This window comes from Silene latifolia, chromosome 6 (genome assembly GCF_048544455.1).
Source record: "Silene latifolia isolate original U9 population chromosome 6, ASM4854445v1, whole genome shotgun sequence".
In the NCBI taxonomy this organism is placed as follows: Eukaryota; Viridiplantae; Streptophyta; class Magnoliopsida; order Caryophyllales; family Caryophyllaceae; genus Silene; species Silene latifolia.
The window spans coordinates 68,542,946-68,559,761 of NC_133531.1; the positions used below are offsets into that span (position 1 = coordinate 68,542,946).

At 37.8% G+C, this 16,816-nt stretch overlaps 1 protein-coding gene and 1 non-coding gene across 2 annotated transcripts; one reads left to right on the plus strand and one right to left on the minus strand.

Moving 5' to 3' along the window:
- Positions 1 to 206: 206 nt before the first annotated feature.
- Positions 207 to 313, plus strand: LOC141589432 (small nucleolar RNA R71). The gene has a single exon (XR_012520371.1). It is a non-coding gene; the product is annotated as a small nucleolar RNA R71 (small nucleolar RNA).
- An 11,688-nt stretch (positions 314 to 12,001) lies between these two features.
- Positions 12,002 to 15,657, minus strand: LOC141586855 (protein SLOW GREEN 1, chloroplastic-like). Its single transcript, XM_074408252.1, has 4 exons — positions 14,889 to 15,657; positions 13,071 to 13,217; positions 12,743 to 12,823; positions 12,002 to 12,431 (listed from the first exon to the last, which is right to left on the minus strand). Exons 1-4 carry the CDS (start codon positions 15,591 to 15,593, stop codon positions 12,243 to 12,245), a joined length of 1,122 nt encoding a protein of 373 aa, XP_074264353.1. The 5' UTR covers positions 15,594 to 15,657; the 3' UTR covers positions 12,002 to 12,242.
- Positions 15,658 to 16,816: the final 1,159 nt, after the last annotated feature.

A 16,816-nucleotide genomic window follows, 5' to 3' on the forward strand; every position in this document is an offset into this window, starting at 1 on the left:
TAATAGAGTCCACTTCATGCTTTCCTCCTCTAGTAGCCTTCCGAGGTCTACTATATTGTGAGTTATGGACCGCCATTTCCTCAATCTTGTTCTATGTTTGATTATCGTCAACTTCGGAAAACATACCATTTGATCCCATGTTGAGAATGTTTCGAGAGTCTTAATAAAGACCATTCCAAAATTGTTGTACGAAGAACCACTCGCTAAGTCCGTGATGAGGACATGAGCGGCAAGTTCCTTTGAATCGCTCCCAAGCTTCATACAAAGATTCTTCGTCCCTTTGTTTGAGTCCCGTGATTTGGGCTCTTAGCATGTTAGTCTTTTCCGGAGGATAGAACTTTTTGTAGAAAGCAAGTGTCAATTTCTTCCAAGAGTAAATACCAAGAGTAGCCTTATCAAGGCTCTTTAACCATTGTTTCGCGGTATCAATCAAAGAAAAAGGAAATAAGACCCATCGAATTTGGTCTTGAGTAACTCCGGTTTGAGAAATCGCATCACAAAGTCACAAAAAGTCTCCATATGAGAATGAGGGTCTTCACTAGGCATCCCCCCCAAATTGGCTTTCTTCGACTAATTGGATAAATGCGGATTTTGCAATGAAATTGCCGGTCAAATGTTGTGGTGTGGGAGTACCATTTGGTATGTTCTCCTCGGTTGGTACGGAATGTAATGAAAATTTAGGCATTGTGGGTTGATTTGGTGGTTGATTTTGTGTTGGGTTATCCTCTTCTTCTTTTGCAAAAGGATTGATGAACTCAATAGTATTTGGTTGAATATCCACAATCTCACCAATACCTCTCAAAGTATTTCTAGCAAGTCTTCTATTGTTGGTCAAAGTTCTTTCAATTTCAAAATCAATGGGTAACAAGTTACCTTGTGATCTCCTAGACATGCAAAATATCAAACAACTCGAAAACAATTAGAATAAACCTTGAGGAGTTTTACTTCCCCAAGGTAAAGAAAGACACAACTAAAAACAATCAAAGAAAATCAAATCAAGTTAACACCATCCCCGACAACGGCGCCATTTTTGGTTCGTCGGTTTTGTTACTCGTCGTCAAAAGTTACCTAGACCAAAACAATATTTATAACTTCACAGACTACTCTACTATTAGTAAAGAGGTAAGTAAAGGTCGGATCCCAAGGGACGGGTATTGATGTAGGATTTTCGATTGCAAATGGTTGTGTCTAAGGGTGTCACAATTTGGGTTGAGGTAGGAGATCAACTAAGCTAAATAACAATGTAAATAAACAAGCAAGATGATTAAAATGAGATGTAAACAATTGATTAAAAGAACTAGGGTGTCATTGGTTCATACGGGATTCATGGGATTTGATCATACAAACATGTTTTCTACTAGATGCAAGCAATTATTGTCGTGATGGGATCGAGTTAGTATATATCTTACAATCCCTAGGAAGGTTTGGGTCCCAGAGCCGAATCGATTAGATTGTACAACACCTACAAGTCGACTGAATCCTCCCTATCCAACTATATGCATGGTCTAATGAGACTCGAGTTGGTTTATGTCTTACAAGTCTCATTGAAAAGATAAGTGATGGGTAAAAAATGCAAGGATTCATAGGCTCGCATTTCATCAAACATAACATGTGCATAAGTTGAAATCACAACAAGCAAGCAAATTAATTATGAAAGCATATTAGATTAAGCATGAATCAATCCCCATGTTGGTTTTCCCTAATTAAGATGACTACTCACTCATTATCAAGTTTAACATGCTAACAAGGTTGTCAATCATACTAGCAAGACAAAACATGATGAATAAATGAAGATGATTAACAATAATTAAAAAGGGATTAAGAGAATTATACCTAAAGATGATTCCAAATAATAAAGCAAAGAATAATAGAGGTACTTGATGATTGATGGAAGGTTGTCAATCCTCCAAATAAACCCCAAATAATCTTCAATTACCCAAAATAAATGATGAACAATAGAGAAATCAAGGAAAGATTAAGAAATGAGATTTGTATTAATGTTAAATTAAAAGTTGATTACAAGATTAAGATGAGATTAAGATTGCATAAGAAGAACAACATAATCCAATTAGTACAATGAGGTATTTATACTAAGGATTAGGTACATAAATTAGGGTTACTAAGGGCTTAAATGACGATTAAGATCCTTAAGAAAAGTTGAGGAAGTGCTCCTCTCGAAGGAGATGCGCATATCCGTTTTCGTAGTCTTCAAGAAATACGCTCGTCCTGAGCGGCTTGGCTGAGGGACGGCTTGCACTGAAGAGGAATCCAAGCGGATTGGGGAAGGCGACGCTCGGATCATCAGGAAACAAGACGAGTGTCTTGGTCCGGGACGCTCGGATTGTGGGAAGGCAAGACGCTCGTCCCGAGCACTGCGACGCTCGGATTGCTGGGCAGTCACTTCTTCTTCTTTTCTTTCTTCAACAATCCTCAAGGATCTTGTTGGAGATGCAAGGATCTTTTCGTCATTGCCCAATTTACTTCATTATCTACATAGACCTTCAAGCATTATCTTCCCTTTGATGCTTGGTCATTAGATTCAATCAATTTAGCTCCATTTTGTCATGAAAATGCAAGGTTCTTACTCCTTTCCTACCAAGGGATCAAAACCTCAAAGAATATGCAAAACGAAACACTAAAGATAGTAAATGACCCAGTTATGCACTAATAAGCATAGGAACGAGGCTAATTCGGGGACTAAATATGCTCAAATATGAGTCACATCACTTTGATACCAACTGTGAACCCCCGCAATAACGATAAGAAAAGAACAATAATAAAATGCAAAATTTTAGGAAATTTTTTTGAAACTTTTAAATTTTAAAGCGCGGGTTCATAAAAAATATAAAACACAAATAAAGAATGCGGAAATAGAGATTTAATTATACAAACGCGATAGTCAAAGGTGAGAGAAAATATATCCCTCAAATGACAAAATGATAAAAGGTAAGTCTAAGCAATCCTAATAAACCAACTACTAGTCCAAGGTTTAGTTCTCGCTAGCCCACACGTCTTCCCCACGTAAGCATCTTCACAACCTGTCATTCATGTAAACATGAACGCCACAGTCAGTGGAGAGTAACTCAAGGTTCTCCCAGCCACAAAATGTCAAAACACAGATAAACAAAAACACATTAGAACATCATAAACATAACTATTTGATGCAAGAACTGAGACATGAGACTAACATTCAAAACATGCGTAGTCGATCATAGATAAGGAAAATGCTACATACATATGAGACAATCCAACCAAAATGTCATAAATGATAATACAACTATAAACACGATAGAGTGTCATATGTCACGAATAAACAAGATTAACATCATAATACATGTGAATGGAAACCTTAGCCATGAACTTTGAAAGCCAAATAACATGCAATACACGAAATGGGACTACTAACATCACATATAAAGCAAAGCATCCGACTCAGAGGCTACCTTTAAAGCATGTCCGAGACACAAATCCTTAAGTACCTTGGCTCAGCGGTTACCTTTAAAACATGTCCAAGGCACGACCTCTAAAGTATCTGGCTCAGCGGTTACCTTTAAAACATGTCCAAATACTACAAACAAGTTCCCGACTCAGAGATTACCTTTAAAACATGTCCGAGGCACAACACGTAAAGTATCTGGCTCAGCGGTTACCTTTAAAACATGCCCAAATACTACAAACAAGTATCCGACTCAGAGGTTACCTTTAAAACATGTCCGAGGTACAACACATAAAGTATCTGGCTCAGCGGTTACCTTTAAAACATGTCGAAATACTACAAATAAGTACCCGACTCAGAGGTTACCTTTAAAACATGTCCGAGGTACAACAAATAAGTATCTGGCTCAGCGTTTACCTTTAAAACATGGCCAAATACAACAAACAAGTGTCCGACTCAGAGGTTACCTTTAAAACATGTCCGAGGCACAACAAGCAAGTATCTGGCTCAACGGTTACCTTTAAAACATGGCCAAATACAACAAACAAGCACATGGGACGGGATTATTAATGTCACATTCATACTTATGGCTTACATCTCATCATAAGTACGGATGGGAACATCAATCCCGACGATCATATCGCAACTAGAGGGCTTATAGCTCACCCCTAGTATCCGATAGGACCAAGACTCAGGGACGGGATTATTAATGTCACATTCATACTTATGGCTTGCATCTCACCATAAGTACGAATGGGAACATCAATCCCGACGATCATACCGCAACTAGAGGGCTTATAGACCCCTAGTATCCGATAGGACCAAGACTCACACAACCGAATAATACTATACATTATCTAGAGCACGACTCACTACAAATAACTATCTATAATAAATATTTCATACTTGTATTATAATAATAAATATTCCACTTCATAATTTAACATGCCGGTTAAATAAAATAAATAAAATATAACAAGCGATAATGAATAATTTACGTTATGTGAAATTGCGGAATATAATGTGAAATCCAACAAGTGAAGCATACCAAGTCCAATCAAGTAAACTACACAAATCCAACTAATTCAACATAACTAGCCCAATAAATAAAACCAAAGAAACCAAACAAGTGAAACCACCTGAGCCCAACATAATAGATATATAAAAGAACGATACTTAACGAGTTACATCATATAAAAACGAGACGGAATTTAAATAAATCAATCCCGAAAATTAAGACACGGCCAAACATAAGCATATGTAAGGCCCAAACAATTTAATCACATAAGTCCAACCAAGTAATATGGTAAGCCCAAACACATACATGTATTCGAGTCTAAAAATTATAAGATTTCTTGTCCAAATATCATGAGAATTCGGGTCCACATGTTATAAGAATTGAGTCCAACAGATATAAAGAGTTGAGCCCACGAAGTTAAGATTAGTGAGCCCAAAACCAACATATAACACACAAAATGAAACAAGCAGAGGAAGCAATACGAGGAGAGCACAGTTCGTTCATTCCCCCACCCCTGTACTTGCACAAAACAGTCCTAAGGACGGATATTCACACCATTTTTACTATTGAAATAAGCCGAGAACACCACGCCCTCTACATTGCAACATCACCTTCAACTAAACCCATCACCACGTCCGTCCACTCACGGCTCCAAAACCGAGTCCAAAATACCCAAAACAGTCCATTCAACTCAAAATTAAGACGGAAACAAGCGCAAATAAAACATGAACAACCACCATTAAACTTGCTCTAATAAGACTCGAGAATAACGTGTAAAAACAGTCCATACACGGTACCAAAACAGAGGTCCAGCAGCTCTTTTTGTCCAAGTTTAACGCGGAAATAAGCAAGCACAAGGCACAAATAATCTACACAAATGCCGACCAAGAAAGTTCAGGGAAGGACAGAAACATCAACTGCAGCAGTACATAAACATAAAACACGTGGTGAACTCGATATTTCCCCTCATATCCGAATCCAGTTTGAGACGGGTCCAAGGCAACCAAAACAACCGTATAAAATGACCAATATCAACACAAAAGCAACCCCATTCATGAGGAACGCACACAGACTTAAACTTTACGATAAATGAAGGTAAAAACGAGTAGGAAGGACGGATTCCCGACATTTTGTCGGGTAACCTATCACCGTTATCTTAAACGCCTCTTATTCTTCGAATAAACGGTCCCCAAAGCTTGAGTCTTCCACCGGGTCTTCGAAACCTTCAACAAGGAGTAAGAACACGAAGAGATTGAGGCAAAAACCGAAACTTTTATAAGACGGCGAAAATCGAAACCATTACAAAACAGAGACTTTAATACCTTGAAAGATGAAGGAGGAGGTAAGGATGAGAATGGTGTAAAAATTATGGAAAAAGGTTGAGAAATGGGGTCAAAATCTGGGTTTTAGAAGTGACGGAAGGAGGAAGGTGTTAGCAGCTTGTTGGTTTTGTTGTTGTTGCAGGTAAGCACGGAAAAGGAGGGAGAAGAGGAAATGCAGGGGTGTGGACGGGTTGTAGTAAGTGAGACTTAGCTTTGCTATTGCTAAGGGTGTGGGAGCCCAGATTGTCTCTCGGCTCCCCACCAATTTCATGTAAACCTTTTATTTTTATTTTTAATGAAAGCTGCGCGCATTTTATAATAAAAAAATAAATAAATAAACAACAACAACAACAACAACAACAACAACAACAACAACAACAACAACAACAACAACAACAACAACAACAACAACAACAACAACAACAACAACAACAACAACAACAACAACAACAACAACAACAATAATAATAATGTGGGGTGTGAGTGAGTAGGTGGTATGAGTGTTGTCGAATTTTGATTGGTCGAGATTAAAAATAGTCTCACATATGAAAATGGGACGGTCTATTGCTAGACGGAAATTCGCCTTAAACCTACTACTCCCTCCAATTTCATTTATTGTTCCTCTTTCCCTTTCCATCCATTTTTCTTATTGTTCCCTCTTTTCTTTTTTGTACAACTTTGTGTGGTCCAAAATCAATTTGATGTGGGGTCATGTATATTGTGTGGTCCAAATTGATTCTCTTATTTCTTATGCCAAAAAGAAAGGGGAACAATAAATGAAATTGGAGGGAGTATAATTTAAGACGGAGCTTTATTATTATTACTGTTGCTATTAATATAATCCGACTAAAAATATTTATTTTATATAAACAAGCTTGTGAAAATGTAACTTTTATAAAATTTATGTTTAAAACGAGATTAATTAAATTAAATAATTTAAAAATATAAAATAAAGTAATCGAACGGTTAAATAAAGTATAAATGTCAAAATGAGAAATTCGCGTGTGTTACAACTACTGTTCCGTCACAGATCCGCTATTACCTTGAAGTGTACGGCCCTACCTAGGTCGAGTCGGTTTAGCTCTCGCGTACACCCGTTCTACCCACCAACATAGTGCATGGTCTAATAACTCCTAAGGCTCTCGATCTTATAAGAGTGTTGAATAGATAGAGATTCATACAAGTTTGTCAAACAAGCATTTCATCAAACACTTAATGTGCACTAGTTGAAACCACAACAATTAATCCATTTTGAAAGACTGAATCAAGCATAGATTCATCCTTTAAACGTCCCCCTACTCCCCCATTAATCCTAACAAGCTTACGACTCACTAATCATCATGATAACTATGCTTAATAACAACAACAACAACAAACAAAGAGACTAAATTAAGCATGATGATATGAAGCAAGTAAGAACAAAGGATTAAAGAGAGATAAGAAAGATACCAACTTGAAAAGTAAAGATGAATATAAATGAAGGAGGATCCTTGTATAAAGATGGAGATTTGTCACTTAATCTTCAAATACACACCCAAGAGATCCAAAGATGTAAACTATTTGTGACACCCCCACATACCAAGGTGCCTTACCAAGACCACCCTAGCATGATTAAAGTTTACATGTTCTCCAAAACCAAAACCAAAGTACAACTGTGAAAGTCTAACAACTAGAAATGAAAGTTAAGTCTCTTGACGGCGGAAGCTAGACTCGAGTGATGACTCCCCATGACTGCCCCATAGCTAAAGAACTTCATCACCTGTCACAATCTGCTCACCATCCCTGAATGGATCACCACAGATTTTATAAAACAACAACGGGGTCAGTTACTGAATAACCAAAGTAAGACAAGTACAAAAGGCAACCACTTGATCATCATCCACCTCCGATCTCTCGATCTCACACAGTAACCGACTACACACCGAAGTGTGTAGCCCTGCTAGATTACCCATCGCAACAGGTAATCCTCGCCACCAGTGGAGGACCGCAGCCAATCCCCACCTAAGCCCCGCTCATCAACGAGCGAAATCCATGTCTCTTAATGTGCACATCCCCTCCCATGGCGGGTTCCATGGAGGGCGAACTAGGGTGTGAAGCCACTCCCGCAAGTGACTCCACCACAATCATCACAACACCAACACCACACCAACACCAACACTCCCACAAAGATCAGCAGACAATCAATCGTACACAATACAACATAATCTCAAATCAATTAAACAGGAACTGAGTAGGGAAACCCTACCTTTTCGCAATCCGCTACACTGCAATCAATCATACAAATGCATAACGAATACCACATCGTCACCTACAACAATGATAATCAACAATCAACACACATATGATGACGAAACCCTAAACCCCCAAATTAACCAAAAACAATAATTAGGGCCAAACCCTAAAAGACAACCTATTAGCTGATTACAAGAACTAGAGACTTACCAAAGAAATCGAGACAAGAGACGGAAGTGTAGACTTGTGATCGATCAATTAGGCTTGAGAGTGATTAGGGTGATTAGAGAGATATCAGCGTCGTTGAGTTTTGGTAAAAATGATTTAGAAACCGTAAAAGCGTAATTTATAATAATCCCTAATCACCTTAACCAAACTGCGAAATTTAACCCGTTAGACCGGATACTCGGTCGAGTATTGAGCATACTCGGTCGAGTATTACCATACTCGGCCAAGTATTCCTGGACAGTAGCCTGACCAGAAACACACGACGCACTACTCGGCCGAGTTAGCCCTATTCGGTCGAGTATACTAGACTCAGAAAACCGTGGTATTACACTATTGAAGAGCAAATTGAAAGAACAATTATTCAAAGAATAAAGTGCTTTGTGTAAAGGTTTAAAGACTAATCTACTCCTAAACTAGAGAGTTTTCTAATCTAAGCATAAGCAAGCCTAAGCATTCATAAACATGCCTAATTAGAAATATTACAAAATAAGGTATTTATATGGGTTATAAGATTAGGGTTAACTAAGGGCTTAAATGTAGGATAAGCCCATAAAACGAATCCATCTTCTTGCAAGGCTCCAGAGTAGCTCGTAGGGATTGGCTCTAGAATGGGGTTATCTGCTCAAGAACTCGTGCGAGCTCCAGGGGAACTCGCACGAGTTGTGCAGGAACTCGCTCGAGCTCAGCTGGTATTCCTCTCCCATGGTGCTTGCTGCTCCATAATCCGTGGGGATGGTACATGGGCTCGTGGGGATTGTCCTCCATTGTCCTATTAGCTCGTCTAATTGATCCTACGGGTCTATGGGGTTTCGTCTCCTCTTCATGCTAATCTTATATGCTCCTCAACTAGCTCCCAAGGTACATAAAGACGGGAATTCCGCCTTATTTGGCTCTTTTCCTACAAAACATGTACAAATACACTAAGAAGACAAATAGGAAGAAATTGACTAGGTAAATGGCTATAAAAGACCGTATTATCATGCAAAATGAGGTTGGTAAAAGGGGTAAAGGTGCTTAAATAGTGACCACGTCACTAGTAAGTAGTAACCAATATACTATTTGAAAAATCTAACAAGAAGAAAAAATATAAGTCGTTGAGGGCCTAAGCGGTTTGAACTAAAGTCGTTTACCCCTCAACGACTCAATGCTAAAATTCCAAAATTGCAAAAAAAAAAAAAGAAATAATAATAATAATTTGGTACTGAAGCAAAGTGCTGATTGGCTGAGCGACTTTGCTACAATACCATTTTTTTTTTTCAATTCTACTCTTTAGAGCCAACCAAAGTCGCGGAGTGTCCCAAACTCAATTATTTTATACTAACATATATTTTTCTACTTACTTACAAGTCACTAAGGTCGTTGAGGAGGAGACTGGAGAGCGATATTACCTCAAGTGGTCCTCCGGGTGAGCGGCTTTAATCCTTAACTCATCTTCGTCAAAACCAATCCTACATGGACCCATGTTGGATAATAATTGATTTCAAAGAACACCCATAATAATTTGTTTGCTATTGAACATATTTGAAAAAAATCTATTTTTGGTCTGCCTGTCTTTCAAGCATCACTAAATTATCGTGGAAGTCCGCCTTATAACTTTGAAATTTCAAAAGAAACGATCATCATTATAAACTAATCAAACAAATCGAAAAGAAAAATTAACATAATCAAACAAATAAATTCAATTAGTTAATTTTGAGCCATTCTATTATGTCGAACGATGATGATGAAGAGGTATATTTGCAAACTTGAGTCCGATATAAACTAATTATATATATGAGTACTTTTTTTTTTGAAAGGTAAACTCATGGAGGGGTTACTTAAATAACATTAAGCAAACCAATATCACCAATACAAACAATGTTTCGCGGAAGCTCGTCATACCAGTCATGTCTACCAGCCATCCAAGGCGTAAAATGGGCAAGTTCTTGAGCAAGTTTGTTAAAATTTCTACGAAAAAAAAGAAAAAGAGACACCCTCCAACAAATCACAAATAGCATAAATAGCAAGTTGTTCTTTCTAAAGTTTCAAAAGATATTATCTGTATCCGCTTTCTTGGCTGACTGGGTAGATTCGGCCTAATAGACATTCGACATAACATGAGTCATGACATGACATGACAGCCCATGAACAACTCTACTGACAATTAACACTTCATACTCTGTGTAGCTATTACTGTAGAATCGTTGTAATTGTAGAAGGGAATTAGGGGGTGTTTGGTTGGAGTTTTTGGCATGGATCGGAATGGATTCAATTCATTCTAATGTTTGATTGGAGGGTTTTGGAATGGAGTTAGATACCCAATGGATTCTAACTCTATTTCAACCCCTTGGAATCTCATACCCATGTATAAACCCAAGTTTCTAAATCCATTCCAACATATTACTATACTCAGTCCATTCCAAGATCGAACCAAACACTTGTGAGCAAGAATGGGGTTCTAACTTTGTACTTTTATGGGTTTACAATTCATTCAATCCATTCTGATACTTATTCTCAAACCACCCTTTAAAGATTGTTAAAAAAGGTGTGATCTAATATTCAAATTTATTTCTATCAAAAAAAAAAAAAAAATATTCAAATTTATTTCGATCATCACAGATTCTATGAGATATGATGGCAAAGGATATATTTACGTAGAGCATAAGTGAACTCAATTTTGCCACTAACGTTATAAATTTCATGTTGCATAAACATTACCGATTTATTAGAGTTTATTTACTGTTATTGCCTCCTATTGGGCTGATAAAATTCATCCTATGTAAATAACACGTCTAAGGTTCGATAAAGGCGTCCTTAAATATTGATGCACTACGACTACTCTGCCGGAATTGAAGCAACACGTCTAAGTTTCAATGAAGGCATCCCCAAGCCCCCACTAAGCATCTGATTCATACTGTCTTTCATTGGATACAGGATACTTGTGACCTGAGAGCTGATCAGGCATACCGCATACGACCTGTCTCTGTTTTTATTGCTATCACCATATGAGATGCATAACATAAGAAGAAATCATCGTTAGTTGTACAACGGCTTTAATTGAATATTACTCGTATTCAGATATAATGACCTTTACCTTCCTTTCCTTTGAAGAGAAATTTGTGAGGTTGACGTCTAAGCTGAGCTATTGTCATGCAACTGACATTGTTTATACCAAATTGTTTAGTTTCAGATAGTACTAAAGCTTCATACAAAAATATTAGCTGGTCATGCCACCAAATAAAGTACTGTAGGATGTGAGCAAGGACTCGGAGCAGAACTCAATTAAGAGCAGAACCCAGTTACGGAAATGGTATCAAAACGTAATGCACTCTGGTCCATGTAGACATTTCTTTACGTTTCCAATCTCCGTAAGTTTTAGAAAATACGATTACGAGTTATCCATATACTACCCCCCCACCCTCCAACCCAGCCACACCACAGCTTCAAAACACCAAAAACCCTCCCCCATCCTGAAAAAGCGGTTCTGATTTTGGGTTAGAGGAAGGGGACAAGTGTGACGTGGGGGTGGGTTATCGAGAATATAAGGATCTTTGGGAGAAGTTTAAGGTATGGCGTGGGGTAGAGGGTTGTTAGTAGAGTCAGTAGAGGATGGAGGTGGTTGGGTGAACGGGAGTAGCTCCAATAGTAGTAAGGCGGGTCAAGTAGGAAATAAACACCAAAAACCCCCCCTTATGTTTCTCAGCAAGTTTGATCCAAAAGCAAAAATAAAAATGGATGACATACAGAGTAACACGTATATACAACGGGGCGAAACATGCAAACAAATTGCAGTCAAGAAAATTTTCTATTAGCCCTTCTAAGTTCTAACCAAGGTTTAAGAAGTCCCAAATGCAAGTTTCCTACAAAAACTAACAAGCTAGGATAAGTAACCTAATTACTTGAATGCACTGACTGATGATGCTCTCTCTCTCTCCCCGTGACAAACAGTTACAGCTCAATGACATAATAATAAAACCACTGTCGAGAATCTTACTGTGACGGAAAGCGAAGTTTCACAGTGTAATAGTTATGCCTTGTTGTATGGGTGTTGCGTTTTGAACTCCTTCTCCAGCTGTTCTCTTGATTCAGTTTTTGCCGCCAGGACAACATCTTCTAGAAATCCTCTTTGTGGGAATTCTTCAGGAACAAGATTCCGGTAGATTTCAAACTGCTCATCAGCTTCTTTCTTTTTGTCCTGTAAGCTGTAAATGATTCCCTGAAATATGGCATGTAACTCACGAGTTACTGCCTGCAAGAAAGCCGCCAAAATGCCAAGGAAAGGTTCGAAATAGCAGTTGCAATCGGGTCAGATAGGAAAGTCACGTTGGATTCGGATATTGTCGGGTAATGGTACGGGTCATTGTCCATTCGGGTCAGTTTTAGTTACCCGGGATCGATTCAGATCAATAAGGGATTAAATTGTCAGCAATTTCATTAGCTGAATTCAAGTTCATTCAGTTGAATAATTTCATGTTAAATTGACCAGGCTCATTATAAGTTCGGGTTGATAATTTCATGTTCGGTTACCTGGCATAGGTAAGGCCGAAAGTCTCGAGGATTCTCCATAATCAGCTCTTGGTATTTCTTTGAAGCTTCATCCAAGTCTCCCTGAAGAAAAGTAGTATCAGACAATAGAGTAACACTTGCATAGTTGCATGTTCAAGACCATGGCCATTATTTTCTCTGTTGTATACTTCCATCGTAGCCACACGCCATCTGTTGTTTGGTTTTGAAGTATTTACAAGCTAGTAAAAGTTCAAACAGATGAATAACATGAAGACAAACACTATAGTATATGCTAACATAGTTTAGCATCACCATTCGAAATAAGCTAAAGGATAAATTTGACAATCACCTTGACCAGATGCATTTGTGCAACCAAAATCTTAATGTTTCTCTCTTCAGTAACTCTCTTTTCACGTTGGGCAAGATCGAGAGCTTGGTTCAACATATCAAAAACTGCAGGTCCTTCACGGTTCTTGTGCATTACCATTGCCAAACCCTGACATGCAGAAGAGTACAGAATAACATAAGAACATCCTGACACGATATCAGGATCACTTCTAGAGTTCTAGGGCCTTATCATACTGATAAGATTTAAGACATGGACCAATCTCATAGGTGTACATATAGAAGTTTCCCAAGTGTGTGCATACTGCATAGCATTGACCCATATCAATAGAGTGAGGCGACATCGCTTTTACGTTAGCGGGAACCATTACCAATTGGTTTTAAGATGAAACCTTACATCTGCCCACTTGCCTCTATGGACTCTTGCAAGGGACTCAACAGTACGTTGATAAACATGAATATACAAGTGGATTTAACTCCTCAATGACATGAGTTAGTGGCGATTAGTGCTTAGAGGTGACTGTCACAGTAAGCAGGCATCGATTAGAGTATAAGGAGTTAAGTGTATAACTGCACTCCAACCATCTGGTGTAAAATTACCAACTTGAGATGAATAAAATACCCAAACCACGAAATCCCTGACTGTGTTTTTTTCCCCCATCAAACCCCGACACCCCCCATGGACTGAATACATCTTTCTGAAGTACAAGGGACACTAGACACTGGTAAAAGACCAAAACATAAGTAAATAGGTACTTCCTAATCAGTAATCCGTAGCAAATAAGTAAAATTTCATGTTTTCAAGAAGCTGATGACTTAAGAGCTTAGTGTGATTCCAAGACTTCAAAGACAAGTCCCTTTCTTTCTCCATCTCGTAACATTCATATTCTTTTTAAGATCAAGCAAAAAAATTTAGCTCCCAAACAACTGTGGCGACAAACACTCTCATGAACTACCTCGATTCAAAGCTATCACACTGACAATTAATGTTGGCATTATCATCCACATAGCCATATCAAATTATCAACCAGTCCCCTAAATCACTGAAATCTAAATTTAGTCCCCAATCCCCTTAACAATTGATACAACAACAGTAAAGCATTACCCTAGTGCTTTAAGGGCTCCTTCAAATGGCAAGTTAAGGGGTCGAATGTACACAACAATACCGATCTTGTGTCAACAACACATACAGAGCAGGTGGTTTCTAGCTGATCCAAAATGAAAATTGTATTAAGAATCGCATCAGATGACCACCGCTACACAATAAGAAAATTGCAGCACGTTACTGCAACATTTTGCTTTATTCTATCATAATCACGAACCATAAATGAGGGTCTCTTTCGCTCCAATTTACAAGTCTAACAGCTGATTTAGAAAACTTCACAACAGACAATACTCATCATATAAGAGCACAAAATTAAACGTACCATAATAAGCAAATACAACAAGACAACCAACACTATTAAGCTAAAAATCATACAGAAATAACATAAACACCACAGCATTAAAAAGATCACAAAATCTCATTTGTGACCATCAATATCCGTCACTCTTGAGTGACGGATACCATTTTACCTCACAAAGTACCCACTTTTTCTCTCCCTGCAACACTATTCATGTGGTCCCCTTTCTCCACTAACCCATTTTGTTACCATTTTAACTCACAAAATATCCGCCACAAATGGTAACCCGTCACAAGGGAGACCAATTGTAAAAAGATACTCCCATCCGTACCAATCATTTGTTTACCTTCGGTTATTAACCCGTCACAAAGAATATAAAAGGTAAGCAAATAATCGGAGTAGAAAGTTGATAAACTTACATGCAAAGCCCTAAGCAAAAGAGGTCTTTCCTTAAGAACATCCTTAAATAATCTCTTAGCTTTACTAAACTGTCCCATCATCTCATAACAAAGAGCTTGCAATAACCTCCACTCAACTTCTCTAGGTTCAATATCAATCAACATTTCCACATATTTAACAGCTTCTTTTGTCTTCCCTTTCCTCATCTTCACATTCACCACCATTTTCAAAGCTTCCACATTTCTTGGTTCTTGTTCCAATAACTTCACATACATCTCCTCATCTTCCTCAACTACACCACCACTTCCTTCCTTGGTTTCTTTCTCAAGTTTTTCCTCTAAATTTACATCATTTTTTTGGATTGGTGATGCTGATACAGACCTGCAATTAAATGAACCCACCAAAATTATGGACCCAAAGATCAGTTTTAAAGCATTTTTTGACACAAAGTTTGAAACTTTTTTGTAGGTGGAGGGAAAAATGGGTGAATTTTGAGGGTGGCTTTTTCGGAGATATGCTGTGATTGGAAAATTTGGTGTTTTTGAAAATGTTATGGGGTGTGGGTTGCTGTAAATGATGTGGGAATAGTTGTTTGAGAGATTGGAGAAGTGTATGAGAGGGTGTGAATTGAGAGAGATTGTGTTAATTGACAAGAATGCCATTTTGGGGAAATGAGGGAGGACATGAACTATGTTGGGAACTATTGGGAAGGGGTTGATGTCCATTAAAACTTGAGAAAGCTTCAACCTTGGGGGTTTGGGGTTTTGATCCTCAAAGCCTCAAAGGGGTTTGTGCTATCAATTACTCCCTCCGTACCACACCAAAGTTAACATGGGAAAAAGTGAATATTTAAGAAAAAGTGGAAAAAATAAGGGTAAAGAGGGAAAAAATAGGTGGGGTATGTAATGGCATTTTGTGTAAATATCAAATAGGTACAAGGATAACTTGGTAATATTGTGGGCCAAATAAGAAATGTTACCTTTGGTGTGGTACGTCCATTTATAGTAAGTGTTACCTTTGGTCTGGTACGGGGGAGTATTTTTTTAGACAAAAGCTGTGCTATCAATTAGTCAATTATCCGTCTTTACCTTGTGACGAGTCGGGTTATATACCAAACTAGTTTTCAACCCGTGCAAAATTGCACGGATATGTTTTTAAGATCATTGATATAATTATTAACATTTAAAAATGTAAATCAAAATACATGAATATTTTATACTCTATTTCTTTTATAATGAGAATATGTTAAAACACGTGCAAAACATGCAAGGTTTTGAAACTTGCAACACAAAAAAACGAAGAAACTATTTAAAATATACTTATCGTCATTAATTAAGTCAACGTATGACTGTATGAGTTTTCTTGAGTTCGTGAACATTCTCCACTTGAATAGGATGAGTTTATTACATAACGACCTCGTCTTTCTTCATTTGGAGTACTTATCGAAGGAAGAACTTCATTTAAAGGTTCATCATACTTGACACATGCATAGATCTCTTACCAATCGTTCAACCACGTCGGTTAGACTACATATACCTCCTAAATCACGTTATTAAAAACAATTATGAATGAAAATGTTAACGCACATGACTAACTATGATATAGAACAAATAGAGATAGATATATACCTGTAGTGGTGGAGCTAAGTGGTGTAGTAGGGGGACTCAATTGAGAAAAGACATTACTTACATTATCAGTACGTTTCTTAGTGAAAAACGTTTTCCTTCTCTCTCTTGCCGTTTCCGCCTATAACTGATCATACATTTGAATAAGAGCATCCACAAATGATGATGATGATATAGGGCCAATAATTACATTACTTGATGGTAATGTGATGGAGTTCTGTTCACCTACACTTCTTCTCGTTGTTTGACTTGGGGTTCGGGAAACTGAAAAACAAACAAAATAGATAATCATTTATTAGAAAATTAATTTAACATAGGTGTGA